The sequence below is a fragment of the Gopherus evgoodei genome, chromosome 4 (assembly GCF_007399415.2).
Source record: "Gopherus evgoodei ecotype Sinaloan lineage chromosome 4, rGopEvg1_v1.p, whole genome shotgun sequence".
NCBI classification, from domain to species: Eukaryota; Metazoa; Chordata; order Testudines; family Testudinidae; genus Gopherus; species Gopherus evgoodei.
Genome location: NC_044325.1, coordinates 132,122,374 through 132,144,864, shown reverse-complemented (window position 1 = coordinate 132,144,864; position 22,491 = coordinate 132,122,374). Strand labels below are relative to the sequence as shown.

At 48.8% G+C, this 22,491-nt stretch overlaps 1 protein-coding gene across 1 annotated transcript; it reads right to left on the bottom strand.

Annotated features, from left to right (window-relative positions):
• Positions 1-2,960: 2,960 nt before the first annotated feature.
• Positions 2,961-5,622, bottom strand: GPR25 (G protein-coupled receptor 25). The gene has a single exon (XM_030562660.1). It carries the CDS (start codon positions 5,568-5,570, stop codon positions 4,488-4,490), a length of 1,083 nt encoding a protein of 360 aa, XP_030418520.1. The 5' UTR covers positions 5,571-5,622; the 3' UTR covers positions 2,961-4,487.
• Between the last annotated feature and the right edge of the window lie 16,869 nt (positions 5,623-22,491).

Genomic DNA, 22,491 nt, shown 5'->3' with positions numbered 1-22,491 from the left:
ACAAGTAATGATCAAGTGATCCATTCATCTCCACCCTCTGACAAACAGAGGCTAGGAACACAATTCCTTACCCATGCTGGCTAATAGCCATTAATGGACTTAACCTCCATGAATTTAATCTGTTTCCTAGAAACTGCCTGTGACTTTATTGATATAATCTGGGACCACATAGAACATGGTTGCAACCAAGGTCCTATAGTGGCACCAAATCTTATGTAAAGGGGGTCATATAAGATGTCTAAGACCAGGTTATAGGTTGCTGGTTATGATTATGCTGTCTGTATGTATGTATCATTTTGTAGTTGAAGTTATGAGTATTAGCTCTATACTGTCTGTATTTCAACTTTGTGCTGCGATTCTGGGAAACATCCCAGACGAGTTGGTGTTTGCTCTGCTTAACCTGCTTAATGGCCCATTAAGGACCATCAGCTACACAACTGACCCATTGAGAGGAGGCAGATATGCCTTGTAACTCAGCAGGGTGTGCAGGAACTGGCCCATGTGACTGCAGACTCCATTTTGCTGTAATTTTCCACAGTAAGAACAAAAGTGTTCTTACACCTGGAAGAGCCTATATAAGGCAAATGCCTCATCTCCATCTTGTCTTCAATCCTGCTTCTTACCTCTGGAGGGACTTTGCTACAAACTGAAGCTCTGAACAAAGGACTGAATGACCCATCCCAGCAGGGGATGTACTCCAGAGACTTCATTTGAACCTGCATTTTACTCCATCACTGCTACAAGCCTGAACTAAGAACTTTGCCATTACTGTATGTAATTGATTCCATTGAACCAATTCTAGCTTTCATCTATATCTTTTTCTTTTTATGAATAAACCTTTAGATTTTAGATTCTAAAGGATTAGCAACAGCGTGATTTGTGGGTTAGATCTGATGTGTATAATGACCTGGGTCTGGGGCTTGATTCTTTGGGATCAAGAGAACCTTTTTCTTTTATTGGGGTGTTGGTTTTCAAAACCATTCATCCCCAGGACGAGTGGGACTGGTGGTGATACTGGGAGACTGGAGTGTCTAAGGGAATTGCTTGTGTGACTTGTGGTTAGCCAGTGGGGTAAAACTGAAGTCCTCTTTGTCTGGCTGGTTTGGTTTGCCTTAGAGGTGGAAAAAAAACAGCCTTAGGCTGTAACTGACCCGTTTGAGCAATTGGTCCTGAATTAAGCTGGGCCCTGAATGGGCTCTCAGATGGGTCCCGCCGGAACCATATTGTCACACTGTCTCCATGGGGTCCCTCACAAACTGGAGACAGTTACTGTGGGTTTGTCTTTAGTATAACTTGTGTACATACTCCACAAACTGAGCATTTGAGCTTGTTCCAGAATCTGGGATGAGCCTATGTTGTGAAAATTGAAATGCACAAAATAGCACATGCATGTGAGTGGACACAGGGTACTAAAAGTAGATTAACCCAGGGGTTCTCAAACTGGGGGTCGAGATTTCTCATGGGGTCACAAGGTTATTACTGGGGGTTGTGAGCTATCAGCCTCCACCTCAAACCCTGCTTTGCCTCCAGCATTTATAATACTGTTAAATATCTAAAAAAGTGGTTTTAATTTATAAGCGGGGCGGAGGGGGTCGCACTCAGAGGTTTACTATGTGAAAGGGATCACCAGTACAAAAGTTTGAGAACCACTGAATTAATCCCTCTGGAGCCTTGGGGAATGCAGGGGGGGGGGATCTCCTTTGGTAGGGTTGGGAAGGAGGTAGGTGGTATAGGCTATTGCTCTTCTCATGTGATCCCTCGCCCATGGCTCTCCTGGCTCTATCACTGTTAATCTAAAGTGGCTAATTTTAATGAAGCTACCCATCTCTGACATGAATCTCCCCATGGCACTGAAATTTAATATAGACTATAATTCGTCATTTGAGAAGTGAAAGTGATGATAGCCCTAAGGGAAAAGATAACAGCTTGGCTCTTTGTGTTAAATAGCTGTCTGCAAGCCTCAAACTGCTGAATGAGCTTTAGGGTAGGGAAGGCTGTGCCGCCCCAAACAGCCTGGCCCTGCCCCCATCTGACCCCCACCCATTTCCTACCCCCCGACTGTCCCCCTCAGAATCCCTGACCCACCCTGCTCCTTGTCCCCTAACTGCCCCCCAAGACCCTACCCCCCACTAATTCCCCCTACTCCCTGTCCTCTGACTGCCCCGACCCCTATCCACCCCCCCTCCAAGTCCTGACAGACCCCTGGAACTCCCATGATCCAACCCCCATTCCCTGTCCCCTGACCCCCCCTCGAACCCCTTCCCCTCCCTGTCCCTGGGACTCCCTGCCCCTTATCCACCCCCCTGGCCCCCTTACCATGCCACTTAACCCCGCCTCCCCCATCTTTCGGAACCTCATTGAGCCGCATCCAAAAGCGGCCCTGGACAGCGCTGCAGCAGCGTGGCTCCACGGGACCCGAGCTCCTGCCGCTCAGCTGCAGCTCGCAGCCCTGCCACCTTATCACGTGGATCCGAGCAGGAGACACTCAGGCCCTGCCCCCTTATCACGCAGCTCCGAGTGGGAGGAGCTCAGGCCCCGCTGGAGCCAGGCTCCTTTAGCTCTGTCCAGGGACAGGGCAGGGGGAGCCTCTGACATTCTCGTGAGGGCCCCTGTGGGGCCCGGGGCTTGGGGCAAATTGCCCCACTTGCCCCCTCTACCTCCAGGTGGCCCTGGTGTTATATCGGGTGCCATTATATCGAGGTAGCAGTGTATAAAAAAAGTTTGTAACCCAAATAATCCTTATGGGCTAACCAGTAAATGTACAGTGGCAACACTGCTGAATAGGTCTATCTCAAAACATACTGATTTTAGATACCAGATCGACTTCCTTAGATTCAGTAAAATAACTCAGAAAATCAAGTCAGTATTAAAGCATATTTATTACACAACTATGTAATAAGAACAGAGCTGTTTTAATTGTGAATTTCTTGTAATTAAACATACAGATTCTTACTACCAGATCTACTTTTAGTTGTGTTAAGTTTAATAAAGCATCTTTATTATACAACTGCTTAATAGAGAGCGAGAGCTATGTGGATCTGTCACATGGTCACAACTTCAGTAATTCTGCCTTCATTGTTACTGTATGTCTATAACAGGAACAAGCAGCCACGGTTTATTGAATTTGCAGTAACTCAGTGAGAAATTCAGAGGGTGGCGATACACATTTAAGGCATTTGGTTTTACAATGTACATCTCAAGTCTGATTCCAACCTTGGTTTCCCTGGTAGAAACCCACAGACATCAGAGCCCAAACCTGCCAGGCCTTGATCACGTGAATAAGCACATAGGGCCAGATTCCCAAAGATATGTGGGGGTCTAGCTCCCAGTGAAGTTAGGCAATGACATACCCTTGAGGATGTGGGCCATAGAAATCAGTGGGGCTACTCACGTGAGCAGGGATTGCTCCTGCGAGAAAGACTGGCAGAACTGGTTCTCTGGCTTTGTAAATGAGACCAGAGTTTGGCCCCTGCCGTCTCTAGAATTCTCTATTTGTTGCTCAAGCAAACCTACTTGGAGTGCCACATCCTGCCCTGCTGCTGCCGCTGCCTCCCCCTCCCTCTTCTACTAGCTCCTGGGGAGCGTATGCTGTCATCGCTTGAGCAAACCTAAGGGCTTGTCTACATGTGAAACGCTTCAGGGGCACAGCTGCACTGCTGCAGCCTTTCAGTGTGGATACTACCTACGCCAGCAGGAGGAATTCTCCCATCGCTGTAGCCAATCCACTAGCGGTGGCTAGGTTGACGGATGAATTCTTCCATTGACCTACCGCAGTCTGTACCTGGGGGTTACATTGGCTTCACTACATTGCTCGGGGGGGGGATGTGGATTTTTCACATCCCTGAGCAATGTAGCTGGGTGGATCTATAGACCAGGCTTAAGTAACCCTGATGCTTCTGCTGGCTGTGAGGCTGCATTCAGGCTAGTTTCACCCTCACTGTATTTCTGGGATGCATGTGAATGCCCCTGGGGAAAGCACTGCATGTGCTTGATTTCCTTAGCAGGGGAAGGCAAGGCCAGTGGAGAATCCCTCTTTTCCCAAGGGTGCTGGGGAAGGAGAAAGCAGCTGTTAGGTGAGGTTTTCATTTCACTGGGAGCTGTGTGACTAAATCCCCTAGTCAGCTTTGTAAATCTTCAGTCTCTTGCTTTTCAAAACCTGTGTTATAACCTCTAAGAAAACTGGGTGAAACTCTGCTGCTGCAGCTCCCTGGACATCAGTGGAGTTACGGCAGAAGAGAAGTGGATCCACTAACTTTCTGCTGACACCCTAGTGAGACCGACGGGCGGTACAGCTCTATATAGACCTGGGGGGTAGCTTAGCAATGCTTTTAGAGGGAGATCTGTTAAGAAAGAAAAGCCCTTGTCAAAATTAACCTGAAACCTGGCTGAATAACCCGCGCATTTTACCTATACAAGAAGCAGCAAGAGCGACTACCTAGCCTTCCTCACCCCACAGGGTGGAGGCTTATAAACCTACCGGTCTCCTCTTACATCTCTGGCCGAATGAACGCAGGCGATGATGGCTTGTTCCGGCTGGCGAACATGAGTCTGGACTCGGTAGTGGAGGAGAAAGACAAGCCCGAGGTTTGCCTTGTCTTCTGGAAAGTGCCACAGACCCAGAGCCGTTGTGGCAGCAGCTGGCGTCGGAAATGGCGATCCATCAAGGCATAGATGATGGGATTTACGCAGCTGTTCATGAAGGCCAAGCAAGCACTGATGGTCAGGCCCCTCCTGAGAGCCATTAATGTCCTGCAAGACAGATCTGCTACCTGGAACATGGAGGAGAAGAAGAGGAACGCTTTAAAGGCATTGAAGGGCAGCCAGCAGCAGATGAAGGCACCGATGATTGTGAAGATGATCTGGAGGGAGTTCTTCGTCCCCTTTCCTAGGCTGATGTGGTTCAGCAGCTTGAAGGAGATGGAACAATAGCAGAATAAGATCACTCCCAAGGGCAGGAGAAAGGTCAAGATGAGCAAAGCCAGGCTGAGCACCTGGAAGGCGACAGAGTCCTCATCCTCGCACAATTCACCAGTGGTATCCAGCTTCCGAAACATCAGAGAGGGAATGCCTAGGAGGAGAGAGACAGCCCAGATGCAGCCACAGACAATGATCAGACAGTTCTTGGTCCCAGTGGACTTGGAGTCCACATGCTTCATGACCACCAGGTAACGCTCCACGCTCATGCCCATTAGGAACAGGATGCTGGAGCTGCGGTTCACAGAGATGATAAAGCTGCTGAACTTACACAGGCCTTCACCAAAGTACCACTTGTTACCATGAGCTGCTGACACTGCCCAGAAAGGCAAGGTGAGGACAAAGACCAGGTCGGCGACAGCCAGATTCAGGACAAACATGTCCACCAGCCTCTTTCTGCCTCTCTTCTTGGCCATCAGCACAATAACCAAGAGGTTGCCAATGAAGCCAATGAAGAAAGCGATGAAGTAGAGCATGGGAATGTAGACACAAGCATAGGGTAGGTCCTGTGGTGGACAGGTATCTTGGAGGAGATTATAATCCCAGTAGACAGCAGAAGATGCTTCATAACTGCCAGTCCAGGCTTCAGTGTTCATTTTACAGCTGTCTCCCCCACTGAGCAGCTCCCATGCAATGCGAGAGTTGCTGGAGAGTGTTCTTCAGGCACCTGCACAGGGCTGGAGGAAGCACGCTAACTGCGTAGCTAACTGGGTGGTGTTTAAATCTGAGTGGTTTTTTTGTTGTTCTGAAAACTTCTAAAGGCAATATCATGCACTTCCTCTTGCCGGGAGGGCAAGAACGGCAGGGCGGAGGGGGTATAAGTGGGTGTGAATGAGGAGTTAGATTTAATTTTGGAAACAAAAAAAATAAAGAAAAATAGAAAAACTAAAGAGTGCATGACAGAGGGCCTGTGTGGGCGGTGGGGGACAGGGAGGGTTAGAATTTACAAGCAAATAAAGGCCAGAAGTGCAAAATGCCCTCAACGCTCTTCTGAAAACATCCTGCAAACACAAAACCCTTCAAGGCCCAGTTCTTTCCTCCAGCACTTACAAATCTTGCAAAATGGAATGAACAGGACCAGTGGGAGATGCTGCTGCTGCTGCTTTGCAATGTCTGTAGATAGCCTGAAAGGTTACTTTTCCCACCTTGATTTTCACTTTGCAGAGCTTGAGAATATTATGTCTGGTGCTCCCTGCTTTTAGCTGGAGCACTGTGTGGAGAGTTTTTGGTTTTTTTTTTAATATGGAGATATGCCTATTTCACAGAACTAGAAAGGACCCTGAAAGGTCATCAAGTCCAGCCCCCTGCCTTCACTAGCAGGACCAAGTACTGATTTTGCCCCAGATCCCTAAGTGGTCCCCTCAAGGATTGAACTTGTAACTCTGGGTTTAGCAGGCTAGTGCTCAAACCACTGAGCTATCCCCCCACAAAATCATAAAGAATGTAGGCACCTAGAATCATATCAAAGAATATCAGGCTTGGAAGGGCTCTCAGTAGGTCACCTAGTCCAATTCCTTGCTCAGAGCAGGACCAATCCCTAGACATATTTTTACCCCAGTTCTCTATATGGCCCCCTCATGGAAGGAACTCTCAACCCTGGGTTTAGCAGGCCAATGCTCAAACTACTGAGCGATCCCTCCCCCTTGACTTGTCACTTTCCTTGGCTCTGAACTGAAGGGGTGGGAGAGTTGAAACTTTAACAAAGGCATTTTTCTCCAAAGAGCTTCTTGAACATTTGATCTAATTAACCAAATGAGAGTTTTACAGAGTCTGAATAAAAACCAGTCCCCCTTCAATTAGAGGCTGCTCCAAAGTCCACTGAAGTCAATGGAAAGACTCTCATTAACTCCAGTGTGCTTTAGTTCACACATTTAATCAAGTTTCACTTATATGGCCTCTGCGTTGTCACTCCTGCCAGTACCCCAGCCATCAAAGACCTTACAAAAAAACAAAACAGATGATGACAGAATTTCTTTTTGGTATTTTTAAAGCACATATGCTTTAAAATCATTAGAAAATACAAAAAAAATTTTTTTGAACCAAAAAAAGGGCACAAGCCCAATATTTTTTGCAGGTCCCCTTTAAGTAGCCCCGTTAATTCCTCTGGCTTTGGCTGTACCTATCCCTTAGCCTTGATTCATTTATTGTAAGCCTTGGGGCAGGTATCCTGTCTCGTTACCTGTGCGTGAAGTGCTCTTGCGATGCTGTATAAATAAAAGCAGCCGGTGAACAGGATTTTAAAGCAACATTCACACCCTAAATATCCCCCACTAAAAGCAATACCTTAGGAAGTGAGGCTGCTTCCTAGCTAGCACCCCACCAAGGATATAAAGCAACAAAGCAAGGCAGCATCTTGGTATGGTTTCTCCAGCTTTTTAGGGTCAGTTCCAGTGTCCTCAGTGCACATTTTTTATCACTCAGCCTGGAGCGGCTCCCTCCTCCATGTGCTGCTGGTATCAAGAGTAGAAAAATCAACCAGGACCATGTTTAAACATGAGTGTTCCCAGAACCCTGTAAATGACATTCTCTGAGCCTAACCTTGTTCTCAGACATTTTGCAGTGTTCTAGATTAGCCAGAATTGTAGAAATTCTCTACCCTGGTAATCATTGCTATTGTTATGCCTGGTTCTTCCCTTCTGTACACCAACACAGGGCTACAGGAACCAGTGGAGAGCAGGAGTTTCCTCATAAAGTTGTTTGCTTTTAAGCAGAAGACAGTTCTAAAAACCAAGTCTCTCCTTTTGCTCAAATCTCATGCATTTTTCAGCCAGTCCCATGATTGTTGGGTCTGACTCTTGCTTTTGGGGAGCTCACTGAATTGGAATAGTGGGGCCTCACTATCCAAAAGAGGCTGGGGTTAGAGAAATCCTCAATACTGATTAAAACTGTTTGTGAGTATAAATAAGGCACTCTCAGAAAGGAGATGAGTGAGACAGATGTGGTTAGAACTGCAAATGCAACTCATTTCAGGTGGCATTTTCTCACTGGTGCTTATGGCCGGCAGTTCCAAATAAGGTAACAGTTTCAACCGGTTTTGCATTGACATAGGTGTATTGGTCTGATTGCAGAGCTAGACTGGATGCAATGTAAGAAACAACATTCACTTGCCCCCACCCCTTGCCTGGAGAGTTCTTGTTTTGTGGTGGATTTTGTTTGATTTAAGTGTAATCAAAGTTGATCAGATTATGAGAACAGGAAAACAGACTATCAACTAATAAGAGAGCTGCACATACCCAAAGGTTCTTCATTATGACCAGGGGCGGCTCTAGGGATTTTGCTGCCCCAAGCATGGCAGACAGGCTGCCTTCAGTGGCTTGCCTGCGGAGGGTCCACTGGTCCCTCAGCTTTGGCGGACACCTGCGGGAGGTCCAAAGCCATGGGACCAGCAGACCCTCCGCAGGCACGCCTGCAGGAGGTCCACCGAAGCCGCGGGACCAACGGACCCTCCGCAGGCAAGCCACAGAAGGCAGCCTGCCTGCCGCCCTCGCGGTGACCAGCAGACCGCCCCCCACGGCTTGCCACCCCAAGCACGCGTTTGGCGTGCTGGGGCCTGGAGCTGCCCCTGATTATGACCCCCATTCTGGAAGATACTAAATCACATGCATAACTTTAAGCACGTGAATAGGCCCATTCCAGGCAGTTAGCCTTTGTTATTAGTTTATTTTTCAAATGGAAATTAGCCCAAACTGCAAAAATTCAGCCCAGCATTGAATCCAAAGCTGAGAATTTGTAGGAGGCTGGATGGATCTCATGCTGTGGTTCAGCCCAAGTTCTGATTTCGTCTACAATTACACACAAACTATGCTCAAAGAACATGATAAAGAAATCAAGTACTTGAGGAAATGTCAGAATTCAGGGTGCCCTGCATCCTTAATTCAGCCCCCGGTGCGATGCGTGATGATGCAGTCTTTTATTACTAGATCACATGCTAGTTTTTCCACAGGACCCCTGGCTCATTTAGTACTGGACAGTGTTCATTTAATAAGTAGCTAGTCAATATTTTATTTCATCCTCTGTTCAATATGTGCCCCTCGGCCTTATTTACTGTTCACTGTTAAAACGCTGCTCTGAAGATAGAATTCTTGATTTCCTCTTGGGCTTTTCTATGGCACTCGTCACTGCAGTAGAACCGCAAGGTGAGAAGGGCCTGCAAGGGTCAACTAGTCCACCCCCCTGCTATGATGCAGGACTCGTATCTCTTCACCCCACCCTGTGAGATGGGGGAGGTGTCATCCCCACTTTCCAGAGGGAGCTCAGGCACAGAGACATTAAGGTCACAAGTGATCACTAGTTCTGGATGCCCAAGTGGAGGCACTTGGGCCCAGGTTTTTCGGAGTGCGTAGCACTCTGTAGCACTTGGTGTGTTCATAGCTCGCATCTACTGTCGTTGAAATGGCGAGTGCTCAGCACTTCTGTGACTCAGCCCCCAGGGTCTCAAGTCAGGCACCCAGAAAATGTGGAACACACAGTCAGTGACACCTCTCCTTGCTCACCTTCTTGTCCAAGCTGTCTCCTCCCCACCCCCACTGGTTCCCAGTCCTAGTCATCCTTCTTGGGCTCCTCACTGCTTCCTCCCCACCCCACCCCGACTCCTTGCCCAACCTCCCCATTTCCTGGCTCCTTGTCCCAGTCTCCTTGTCCAGCCAGTCCCAGTCTCCCCCTTCCCCAACTCCTCCAATCCGCATTCCACCCCAGCTACCTGGCTCCCAATCCACCCTTGTTTTCCTCACCAGCTCCTAGTCTCAGCCTCCCTCCGCACCCATCTCCCCCCCATGTTCAGTCCCATTGCCCAGCCAGTCCAAGTTTCACCAAACACCTTGTCCCAGTTTAATATTTTCCCTCCCTTCTGGCCTGAGTTTTGTCTCCTCTACCCTCAAATCAGATGGCTTCCTCCTCGAGTGCCAATGGGGTCATTGAGAGCACAGTCTGGGGACACGTAGGAGCTGTGATGAGATGGCGCATGCTCAGGGAGGACAAAATCTTTGGAGTTTTAACTGCTAAAATCAAAGCCATTTCTACTGAGCAGGTGCAAACTGTGATTTTTCAGTCTCACAAACTTGGCCAAACTTGGATGGATTTTCACTGGGACTGCAAAAGGCACATCCTTGACACAAAGGCGTCCCTCTATCAAGTCCCTGCCAAATTCCAATCCCTGCTCCAAAGCATGGAGCCACTAGAGCTGTTCAAAGAAAAAAATCTGATAATTTTATAACATGGGCAAAACCCCATGATTTTTCCCCTAGTCTCGTTCTCTGAACGGCTGGGCCATTTTGGCTGAAATTTTCCCCACAAAAAAAATTCAGCCTGAAGCTGACACAGCATGGAAAATTTCAACCCAAAAGGTCAATGTTTGGCAAAATAAACAGCAGCTAAAAGCAGGGTCTTATAGTGGGAACTGTCAGGCAGCCTGTGCTGTTAGTCTGCCTCTAAAAACATTTTGCACATTGCCAGCAACTCCTGTCTAAGGATTTCAAAGCACTTTAGAAATAGCCACTTGGCCTCACTGATCCCTGTGGCAGCAGTTCAGTAGTGTTAGCCTCCTATTATAGAAAGGGACACTGAGGCACAGAGTGCCATGCCCAGGGTCACCCAGCAGCATAGTGTTCAGAAAGGTAACACCCAGGTGATGGTAACACCCATATACCAAACATCAGTGTCATGAAACCAGCATCTAAGATGAAATGCTGATGGTTTAATGCTGTATTTTCTTTCCTTTTCAGTCATTAACTGACATTAACTGTGAAACACTCACATTTCTCAATGCAGCTGTTTTAAGGGGCTGATTTAAGTCCACTAAAGCCAGGACATGCAGGTCACGGCTGGAGCCTGAGAGTGGAGTGTCACTCTGACCTTTTCACCTAGTTCTACTCTGTGTCAGTTTGCACACACTGTCCTGAGCTGCCCTTTGAACTTCCAAACTCAAAACTAAATGTTGTCAAAACCTCAGACTCTCCCCTCCTCTTGCATCTCCCTGGGGACTGCTGACTTGTGTGTGTGTCCTGTGAAACCATAAATAGATTCAAGGTTCAGTTGAATGGATCCAGGTTCCCTCGACAAATTCACTAATCTCAGTAAACAAACTGGAAAGCAGAGGAGTTTTGCAGTTTCAGATTTTATGGTGAAGACTGGCAAACTCCATCTCCCAGTCTATCTTGTGCCCATTCTTTTGTGCTGGCATGTAGGGTCAGCCCAGACCTAGGGTTGCCAACTCTGACTGAAGCTATTCTGGGAGATTTTTTCCCCCAACATGACATAATGTCATTTTCTTAAAATAGCCTATTAAAACCTCCCGGATTGTTTTCAATAGTTACTGGGAGATTGATGCCGAATCCAGGAGGCTCCAGGACAATCCTGGAGAATTGGCAACCCTACCCAGACCCCTCCCAATAGCTCAGATAAAGTGCTGGATTAAGGGTAGGTTTCCAGCATTTGCTCTAGATATCCCTGGTTGGGTGGGACCAGGTCAGACCATTCACTATTCTCAAGCTGCAAATTCTAAAGACTGCCCAAGCACTCCATTCCAGGCAGCTATGACTCAGCGCCATCTCTGCCTTAATGCTACTATATATACATTAGTGGTTTAGTTCCCCTGCCTGTCTTTAAATCCCAGCAATCTTGGTTTTATAACCAACTGTCCCCTCCCCAACATGCCAAACCAGGCCCGTTCGCATTGCTCCCAGGGGCTCCGAGTCTGCAGCAGCTCTGCTATTCACTGGCGTTCAGACCTGCATACAAATTGAGAACTTCAACACTTCTGCTTGTACCACTCAGAGGATGTGGTACTTTACTGAGGAGAAAACATGTTTTTCATACAGGAGGGTAAACAGGGAGTGCCCTGTGTCCTGGCTGAGACCTGTGACCGATCTACAGCTGGCTGTAGTGTAGTGGTCTCCCTTCCCCTTTTAGCTGCTACATCAGCTGCACTGCCTTCCTCCGTCAGCTACTCAAGTATATTATTGGCCATGCTTTAATGTGCACATCTAGCCATTTCCTCTAAGGCAAAGTGTTCAAAAGAGCTCAGCATCTTGGTGCGGGGCTCCTTCTGAAAGCCGGCCCTTGGTTCAGTGCCCACTTGAGAGCTGAGCCCTTCTGACAGTCAGCCCCTCATGCCATCGCCCCTCTGGGCCTCTCTGCAACTACCCTGACTTCTGGCCTGGGGGATGGCAAAACTTCCTTTGTGTTTGCAAAGGGCTGGAGGCTCCTGGGTGTGCAATCGAGCTAGGAGTGTGATGCTGCACTCAGGATGTGGTACTTTACCAAGTAGAAACCTGCAAGAGCTGGGTATGTGAGCTGGGAGGACACTGCAGCAGAAAAACTGAGTGCAGCCGCAGAGTGAGTCTTTTCCTTTGGGAATGAGCTTTATAGCAAAAAATTAAAGAGAGTGAATACAGGCAACAGAGAGCAAACCCTAGACGCTCCCCAGCTGGGATCTAACTCTCCGCATGGAACCCAACCTCCCTTGGGCATTCTCCATCTCCTCCCCACCTCCCTTACAGCCACTTTTACCCTTCCCCTGAGCACCTAAGCAAGATGTGAGGGGAAGGGATCAGATGAGGAGTGGTTAACCCTTTGTTCCCTGGAGACCATGGCATGCCCCTGCACTCAGCACATACAAGTGCAAGGTATTATTGTTCTTATGAGACCTGAACATGTGGCTTTGTTTTCTTCGTAGCTAGATAAGTACTGTTCTACGGGGGCGAAGGAGTCTCAGGATCCCATGAATCAGGCATTCCTGAGCCATGCAATAGCAGCTGGCTGAAGATATGTAGTGAATCCTACTGAGGGATTGGGCAGCAGCATAAATTGTCAGGAAGTTTGGGATGGGCACAAGCACTTTGGTTAGGCAGCCTGCCATGCAGAGCTCTATGTAACAGGGATCCTAGGGGCTGGGGTGCTGAAGGCCTCTGCTGTGGGGGAGATCCTGGCTCCCTGCAGGACACCAGCTGCCAGGTCTGTTGGACATAGGAGGGTACAGGAAATGCTCTGGGGGCAGGAAGCGGGCACCTGGGCTGTTTGGAGCATGATTGCAAGCCCTTCCAGCTGGTCAGGCCATGCAGCATCATTGGCACAAGCCTAGGTGGGTATTGGCGGCATCCAGGTGAGGGTTAGGGTCTCGTTATGGCTGTTGCCAAAGGGGCTAGTAGGGAGAGGATGGAAATTAGCAGCCTCCCACCCCATAAAGAAAAGTAAGTGGGAGGGGAAAATAAACTGGAGCAGGGGAAGGCAAAGGTCAGGACACCTCCCCTCAAATACATCACTTCTTTAACATTACGCTGTAGGGCAGTAAATGCTCAGCCAAGCATAGCCAGCTGGTCATCTCTGCCAAGCTCTGGCGTTCCTCCATCCCCCCACAAACTCCCTGTGGGCCACCTTCCCATCCCCCTCTAATGCAGGGACTCCATAGGTGTAGTTTGTGGAGGGGAGCATGGGAGGGCATTGATTCCCCCCCCCCAAAAAAAAAAACAACAACAACAAAATGGCAGCCTGAATGTGCAATGTAGCAAGTTCTGCAGGGGAGACAGGAGACTGCTCCCAGCTTGCCGCCCTGATGCTGGAGTCAGAATTTTGTTTGTAAACAGAGTTATTAACAGGTGATTAACATAAGAAAGGGTTGGTAGTGTAAGCAGTGTCTGAATGAACTCTTCCCTGACCACTAGCTGCGAGCCAGCCAAGAGGCTTCAGGAGCAAACTGTGTTTACATGAACACACCTAGATTCTGCCTAGATATCCAGCAGATAGAGCAGTGTTGCTCAAAGTGATCAAGTTTGTCTGGTGTTGGGTTACAAATCACTTTAGTACTGAATGCAGGGGTAGTGAAATGATGTTACCAATGTGTTGTCATTATTGTATGAATGAAGGGGAGCAGAACTGTGCTTAACCTGTCCCAATTGTTGGGGTCACCTCAGGGGAATACCCTAAACCCCCATGTTCATTCTTATAATATGATTGTGTGGTAGCTAATGCAAAGTTTGTCATGTCGGGTGTCTTCAGAAGGCTCATGATGTACTGAGCATTGTTGTTATAGTAATGTAATGTTATAGGTTGCAATTTCATGTATATAGTTATGAGGCTGAAAATGTGTCCTCATGGCTCAAAACAAGCCCAGGCAAAATCCTCCCAAGAGCAGAGGTGCAGTTCACACTGGCTAGGCAACAACAAAGGGTCTGTTGGACTCTCGAGTGAGTCACCCTCTTCCTTTGGTCAGTCAGGGACTGCAAAGTGGTAATGCTCACCTGACTCTGAAGAGGGGGGCAAAGCCAAGAAGGAAGAACCAACATGATAAAAGGGAGAGACGGTTGCCGTGCTCTTCCTCTCTCTTCCACCTACATCTACAGACATCACCACCAAGTGACTGAAGCGCTGATCAAAGGGGAGAGCCTGGCTGAACAGCAATCAGCCAGCCTGTGGTGAGAAGCATGTAAGTTTGTAAGGACATTGAAAGTGTTAAGATCAGTTTAGAATGTGTTTTGCTTTTATTTCATTTGACTAAATCTGACTTGTTATGCTTTGACTTATAATCACTTAAAATCTATCTTTATAGTTAATAAATCTGTCTGTTTATTCTACCCCTTCCCCCAAGCTCCTGCCCTCTCTCTTCCCACCCCTGCTCAACCCCTATTCCACCACTTCCCCCAAGCCTCCTCCCGGGCTCTTTCCAGTTTCCACCCCCTTCCTCAAGCGATGTTGGGAGCTAGTGGCGTGGGGCAGGGTGGGGCAGGCTGGGTCACTCGCTGCTGCTGGTGGTGGTGCCAGGTCCCCCACTAACTGCCCAGGCCACCCTGGACGCCACATCCCCCTGAAGTGCAGGGCCCGGGGCAGCTGCCCCGGTTCGTCCTATGGACAGATGGCTCTGCTTGGACCTGTTCTGGGCACCATCAAAATTATACAAACCTGGCAGCACTCTGGGGTCAGTGTCCTGCTCACAGTTTTAGGTTTATGAATCCCGCTTGTGGCATTTTCCCTAATTGATGTCAGGTGACTTCTCTCCTTTCATTGCAAGTTTCTTTTCTACACTCAGACTCTGTGCTTGCGAGTGAGGAAGTATTGCCTCCAAGAAGTGCTGTAGTGAGGCAACAACTCACCAGCACGGCGCCTTTTGCTGGTCATCTGGGAATTAGCTCTTCCAGCCCAGAGCACCCTCTGCAGGCCAGTGCCTTGCCGGCTGCTGGCCCGTGTCCCTCCCAGACCTCAGTGTCCCTCTACCTCAGGGTTCTGCCCCCCAGCAGTAACCCACAATCTGGGTCTCCCTACCCAGGGGAACCTCCACCCTCTATCCCCACCTTGCCTCAGTGGCTACTGCCAGTCATCACTTAGCCCACGTCCACACTACAGGGTAAAATCGATGTTATTAAAATCGATTTTATAAAGCAGGCTTTATAAAATCGATTTTGCGCGTCCACACTAGGGCTACTTACATCGATGTTGAGCGTCCATGTTCCCTGGCGTCCATCTTTTCCCTGAGCGTTGCACTCTGGGTACCTATCCCACAGTTCCTGCACGGGTCCCTGGCCTTTGGAATTATGGGTTACCACCCCAGTGCATGATGGGGCCAAAATCCCCGTCGTGAGTGGTTCTGGGTACAGCCTCACCCCCTCCCTTCCTGTCAGCGGAACACAGTCACTTCGCGCTGTTTTTACTGGCTGCAGTGAGAAAACGCCATTTTGCAGCAAGCATGGATCCAGGAGTGCTCTTATCCTTGATCGCGAATGCTGTTAATAGTTCACGCATTCTCATGCTATCCATGCTGAACCATGAGTCAGAAATGCAAGAGAGAATGCTTGACTGCGGGGACGACAGTGATGAGGACTTGGAGAATGAGATTTCCGACACCCCGGGCCCCTGCACTTTGGAGCTCCTGACGGTTTTGGGGGAGATTCTACCCGTTCCGCGCCGCTTTTGGGCACGGGAAACAAGCACTGACTGGTGGGACCGCATAGTCCTGCAGGTGTGGGACGATTCGCAGTGGCTGCGGAACTTTCGCATGCGTAAGAGCACTTTCTTTGAACTTTGTGACTCGCTTTCTCCTGTCCTGAAACGGCATAATACCAGGATGAGACCAGCCCTCACAGTGGAAAAGCGAGTGGCAATAGCCATCTGGAAGCTTGCAACGCCAGACAGCTACCGGTCAGTCGGTAATCAATTTGGAGTGGGAAAATCTACTGTGGGGGCTGCTGTGCTGGAAGTATCCAAAGCAATCATTAAGCTGCTGCTTCGAAAGGTTGTGACTCTGGGAAACGTGCAGGCCATTGTGGATGGCTTTGCTGCAATGGGATTCCCTAACTGTGGGGGGGGCCATAGATGGAACCCATATCCCTATCTTGGCACCGGAGCACCAGGGCGCCCAGTACATAAACCGCAAGGGGTACTTTTCAATGGTGCTGCAAGCCCTGGTGGATCACAAGGGACGTTTCACCAACATCCACGTGGGATGGCCAGGAAGGGTTCAAGACGCACGTGTCTTCAGAAGCACTACACTGTTTAAACGGCTGCAGCAAGGGACCTACTTCCCTGACCAGAGAATAACAGTTGGAGATGTTGAAATGCCTATAGTTATCCTTGGGGACCCAGCCTACCCCTTGATGCCCTGGCTAATGAAGCCATACACAGGCAGCCTTGACATTGCTCAGGAGTTGTTTAATTACAGGCTGAGCAAGTGCAGAATGGTGGTAGAATGTGCATTTGGCAGATTGAAGGGAAGATGGCGAACGCTTCTTACTTGCTCAGATCTTAGCCAAACCAATATCCCCTTTGTCATTGCTGCTTGTTGTGTGCTCCACAATCTCTGTGAGAGTAAGGGGGAGACCTTGATAGCGGGGTGGGAGGCTGAGGCAAACCACCTGGCCGCTGATTATGCGCAGCCAGACACCAGGGCAATTAGAAGATCACACCAGGATGCTGTGCGCATCAGAGAAGCCCTGAAAAGTAGCTTCCTCGTGGGCCAGGGTACAGTTTGAATGCTGAGTTTCTTTTCCATTGATTACCACCCTCCCCATGTATTCAGTCCTGCTGCTGCAAGCTGCATTCCCTGCACCCTTCCACAACTGCTTGCTTATGGTAATTAAAATAGCCGTCTGTGTCTGTGGAAAACATTGAATTCTTTATTAAAAGACAGTCACTGTAAGCAGCGCACCCTCCCTCTTGCATTTAGAAGCCTGCGAATAGAATTACAGTAATAGGGTTTTTTTGGGAGAAGAATAGTAAATGGCTAGGGTTAGGGAGGGATGTAGGAAGGAAAGACAAAGTCAGTTAAGGAAGCCCAGAAGTGGCCTCATGGACCAGGGAACGGTGTGATTGGTATGTTTATTTCCCTGTTATTACCTACCTCCCCATGTCTTGACTCTGGCTGCTGCAAACGAGCTTCCCTGCACCCTTCCTTAACTGCTTGCTTATTGAAAATAAAGTTACTGGTATTTGTTAAAGAAATTGAGTTCTTTATTAAAAATCAGACCCTTTCAGCAATCAATCATCATGCTTGCTGTTACAATCCTGTGCATGACATTTCATAACTCGGGGTTCTCCGGGGAAGGGAGTGAGGGAGGTTTGGAGGAAGGGGGAGGGAGGTTGGTAAGAAGAAGGCGCATCAGAGAAGACATAACAAGATTTATCATGGACCATGGTACGGTATGACTGCTTTGTTTATTTTCCCTGTATTACCCACCTTCCCATGTGTTTACTCCTGATGCTGCAAACTAGCTTCCCTGAAGCTTTGCAAAGCTGCATGCTTTATTTCTTTAACAACCCACCCTCACACTGCCTTTGCATAGCATGTCCTGAGAGTAAAGTAAGTAAATGGTGCCAAGGGAGAGGTTTGGGAGGAGTACAGGAGGGAAGAAACATAACATTAAGGGGTTTTCAATGTAATGACAGCCTTCTGGTTGGACTGTCCACAGGGGTGTAGTTGGCTGGTGCAGATAGCCTTCCCCCACGCGTTCTTACACGCCTGGTTCTGGAAGGTGTGGGACAGGGTGAGTACTGAGGGAGGTTATACATGGGCTGCAGAGGCAACCTGAGACCACGCAGCTCTTCCAGCATATCGCGGAGTATGTCGGTCTGATCACGAAGAAGATCCAGCGTTGCTGCCCGCCAGCGCTGATCTTCCTGCCACCTGAAATCATTTTTAGCATCCCTCCTGTCTTCGCGTTGACTGGCAGCCTCCCTGTACTTTGCGACCAATTGTTTCCAGTCCCCCTGCTGAGCTCTCTCAGTACGGGTTACTGCCATAATTTCTGTGAACATCTCCTCACGCGTCCTCTTTTTTCTTAGCCTTCTTATGTGACCTCCCCGTCGGACAGGAGAAGGGAGAGGGAGGCTGGAGAAATGTGCAGCTGTGTGTGGGGTGGGGGTGGAAAGAGTGATAGAAGAATCATAAGAGACACATTTCACAGAACAATGGATACAGTCTTTCTCAGTGAACTGCGCTATTCACCGTACCTTGAGCATGTAACTTTACCACAAGGTCGCCTTAGGATTCTTTTAATACTTATTGCTTGTGGCTGAGGACTGAGATTTCAGCTCAGCCGCAGGTCAGGGGAGCACACAGACCGTGTCCGGAGACAATGGTAAGTTATTTGGTAGTGAACCGTGCAGTGGCTTGTAGTACCCTGCACCCCCTGCTATTATCAGGTAGCATGAACAGTCGTGAGGCAAAGCGCTTTAAGGAACAACACTGGTTTCTTAAGCCATGGAAAAGGTGCAGCACAGGGAACTACAAGTTCCCTCCCACAATCATCTGTGCTGCACTTTGGAGTTAGCTTTAATGCCATCTACCTAACCCCATCCCCCCTCTGCCATGGCAGTTAATAGGGATGATTCATGCTGGCCAAGTGCTAGGGGACACCACCCCGTAGGAATGAACAGCTTTCTAACAATCACCACCTGGGTCATTGTTTTAGGAAAGGTTTTTCATTTACTGGCTCAGCACAGAAGAAAGGAATGAATGGTCATCTCTGTTCCCAGACATGTTAACAGACTGTTCCAGTAACTCTAATTCCAGCTACTGCATGCAAGCACTCATGGCAAATCACTCACTAAAAAAGGCTTGCATTCATTCAGCCTATGCTTTTAATAAAAAAAAGTGCACTCACCAGAGGACAATTCCACAGCATCATTTTCTGTGCTACTGGCTTGAGAGGGCTGGCAGGGTACTTCTGTAAGGGTTAGGAAAAGATCCTGGCTGTTAGTGGGAATTGAATGCTCTGTGCTCTCTGCTGTTTCGTCCTCCTCTTGGTCCTCATCGTGATCTTCGCTGTCCTCTAAATCTTCCGCAGTGGCAGAGATCACTACCCCCACCTCTGAATCCACAGACAAGGGGGGGGGTTGTCGTTGCACATTTCCCCAATATTGCATTCAGCTCCTCGTAGAAGCGGCATGTTTTGGGGCCAGATCCTGACCTGCCCTTTGCTGCTTTGGTCTTCTGATACGCCTGTCTGAGCTCCTTCACTTTCACCCTGCACTGCAACGAGTCTCTACTGTGTTCTCTCTGCCTCATGGCATTAGAAATCTTTTCAAAGGTTTTCTCATTTCTTCTGCTGGACCTCAGTTCTGAAAGCACTGACTCTTCTCCCCATACAGCTATCAGATCCTGTAACTCCTGTGTGTTCCATGCTGGAGCTCTTTTCCTATTCTCAGGAGATTGCATTGTTATCTCTGCTGCTGAGAGCTCCACGCTGGGCAAACAGGAACTGAAATTTCAAAGTTCCCGGGGCTTTTCCTGTTTACCTGGCCAGCAGTAGAGTTCCTTTCCCTGTGCAGAGCGGCCACTGGTGCACTATGGGATACCTCCCGGAGGCCATTAACTTCTGTTTCCGTCCACACTAGCATAAAATCGATTTTATAAAATCGATTTTAGGGTTACTCCGCTCGTTTAGGTGGAGTACAGAAATCGATTTTAGGGACCCTTAAAATCGATTTACTGTACTCTGTAGTGTGGACGGTTACAGCTTTAAATCGATTTAAAGCTGTTTAAATCGATTTAAAGCTCTAGTCGGGACCTGCCCTTAGCTCCCATTCACTGGGGCAGACTGTCTATAAACCACTCATCACTGGTGGAGTGGGGGGGTTGGACCTGCTGCCTTTGCCTAACCCCAGGTTGCCCCTTTGCAACCCCAGTACCTTTCCCAGCCTTTAGCAAGACCTGCAGCCTGGGGATTCTTCAGGCTGGAGCTCCTCTGGCCTTTCCCCAGCCCTGCTTCCCTCTAGATACCCTGCTCAGCTCCCAGGCAGCCAGGTCCTTCTCTCTCTGCCACGAGAGAGAGACTCTGTCTGAGTCCTTGCCCCACAGCCTTTTATAGGGCCAGCTGTGGCCTGATTGGGGTGTGGCCCCAGCTGTGGCTGCTTCCCCAATCAGCCTGGTCTTCTGGGTCCCTGGGGCAGCCCTTTCCCAGGGCTGTTTTAACCCCTTCAGGGCTGGAGCGGGTGACCACCCCTCTACAGGTGCCCAGGGGTGGTGGGTAGGGGATCGAGCTGGTTCTGTGTTGTATCGATGGAAAGGAACCCCTAGATATTGAACCCAGCCCTGGTTGCTGCTGGCTTCACCTGGCAGAAGGGTTACATTAGGATATTTTCTAAAGTTAAATGATCTGTTCCAAGCTTGATGAACAGCAAAAAGTAAGTAACCTAAATGATAGAAAGTAATTGTAGATTTTTCTATAAGTGTTTCAGTTGTTGGATTCAAGAGGTAGTAACACATTTACTAATATCTTTCTTTGAGAAGATAACCGATTTTTTAGACAAAGGAAATGCAGTAGATCTAATCTCCCTGGATGTCAGGAAGGCATTTGATACAGTTCCACATGAGAAATTATTAGTTAAATTGGAGAAGATGGGGATTAATATGAGAACTGAAGGGTGGATAAGGAACTGGTTGAAGGGGAGACTACAACAGGTCATACTGAAAGGTGAACTGTCAGGCTAGTGGGAGCTGGGCTGGCTCCAGGTTTTTTGCCGCTGCTGAAGAAAAAAAAAAAATCCAGAATGCTGCCCCTTGAAAATGGCCGCCCCAAGCACATGGTTGGAACACTGGTGCCTAGAGCCAGCCCTGAGAGGGAGGTTACTAGGGGAGCTCCTTAGGGATCAGTCTTGGGACGAATCTTATTTAACATTTTTATTACTGACCTTGGCAAAAAAAGTGGGAGTGTGCTAGTAAAATGTGCAGATGACACAAAATTGGGAGGTATTGCCAGTACCAAGGAAGACTGGAATAGCGTACAAGGAGATCTTAGATGACCTTGTAAACTGGAGTAATAGAAATGGGATGATATTTAATAGGACAAAGTTCAAGGTCATGCATTTAGGGATAACAAGAATTTTTTCTATAAACTGGGGACTTATCAGTTGGAAGTGACAGCAGAGGAGAAAGTGCTGGGTGTATTGGTTGATCACAGGATAACTATGAGTCATCCCAGTTAACGCTGTTTCATTGTTACGTTGCTGATCAATTAGGGAACATGCTTGTTTAAAGTTGTGCAATGCTCCCTTCTAAGTCATTTGGCAGCCGCCTGCTTTGTCCACTGCTTGCAGGAAGAGCAGCCCATTGCAGCTAGCTGATGGGGGCTTGGAACCAGGATGGAATGGCATCCCCCCTATCAGCTCCCAGCTCCCCTAAGTTCCCTGGGCAGCAGCTACCCCGCAGGCTAGCAATTGCAGCTGTCCCTCTCCCCACTGCTGTGTGCTGCTCCTGCCCTCTGCCTTGGAGCTGATCCCCAAGACTCCTTCTTGCTGTGCGAGCGGGGAGAAAGATGGGGGCTGTCAGGGTGTCCTCCTCCCCCTTGCTCCTGCACCTTGCTTACCCCATTTTCCATAGAGCAGGAGGGATACACAACAGGGCTCAGGATGGAGGGGCTTGCTGGCAGCAGCTGCAGTCTCAGCAAGCTGATCTAATTAACAAGGCCATGTACTTAAGAGTAGGGTCAGCATACTTAAAGGGGAAAGGCGCATCTCCCTCTTTCTCTCATACAGGGTGTGTGTCTCTGTCTCTGGGCTTGGCTACACTGGAGAGTTGCAGCGCTGGTGGTGGCTTTACAGTGCTGCAACTCACTCACCGTCCACACTTGCAAGGCACATACTGCATTGTATCTCCCTGGCTACAGCACTGGCTGTGCTCCACCTCGGCCTGGGGAATAACGACTGCAGCGCTGGTGATGCAGCACTGCTCTGCCAGTGTGGCCACCAAAAGCGCTGTTATTGGCCTCCAGAGGTATTCGGAGGTATCCCAGAATGCCTGTTCAGCCACTCTGCTCATCAGTTCTAACTCTACTGCCCTGGCCTCAGGTGACCCACCCTTTAAATGCCCTGGGAATTTTAAAAATCCCCTTCCTGTTTGCTCAGCCAGGTGTGGAGTGCAATCAGTGAATCTTTCCAGGTGACCATGCCTCCACGTGCCAAACGAACCCCAGCATGGAGCAATGGCGACTTGCTGGACCTCATCAGTGTTGGGGGGAGGAAGCTGTGCAGTCCCAGCTGTGCTCCAGCCATAGGAATTAGATACCTTTGGGCAGGTATCAAAGGCCATGCTGGAAA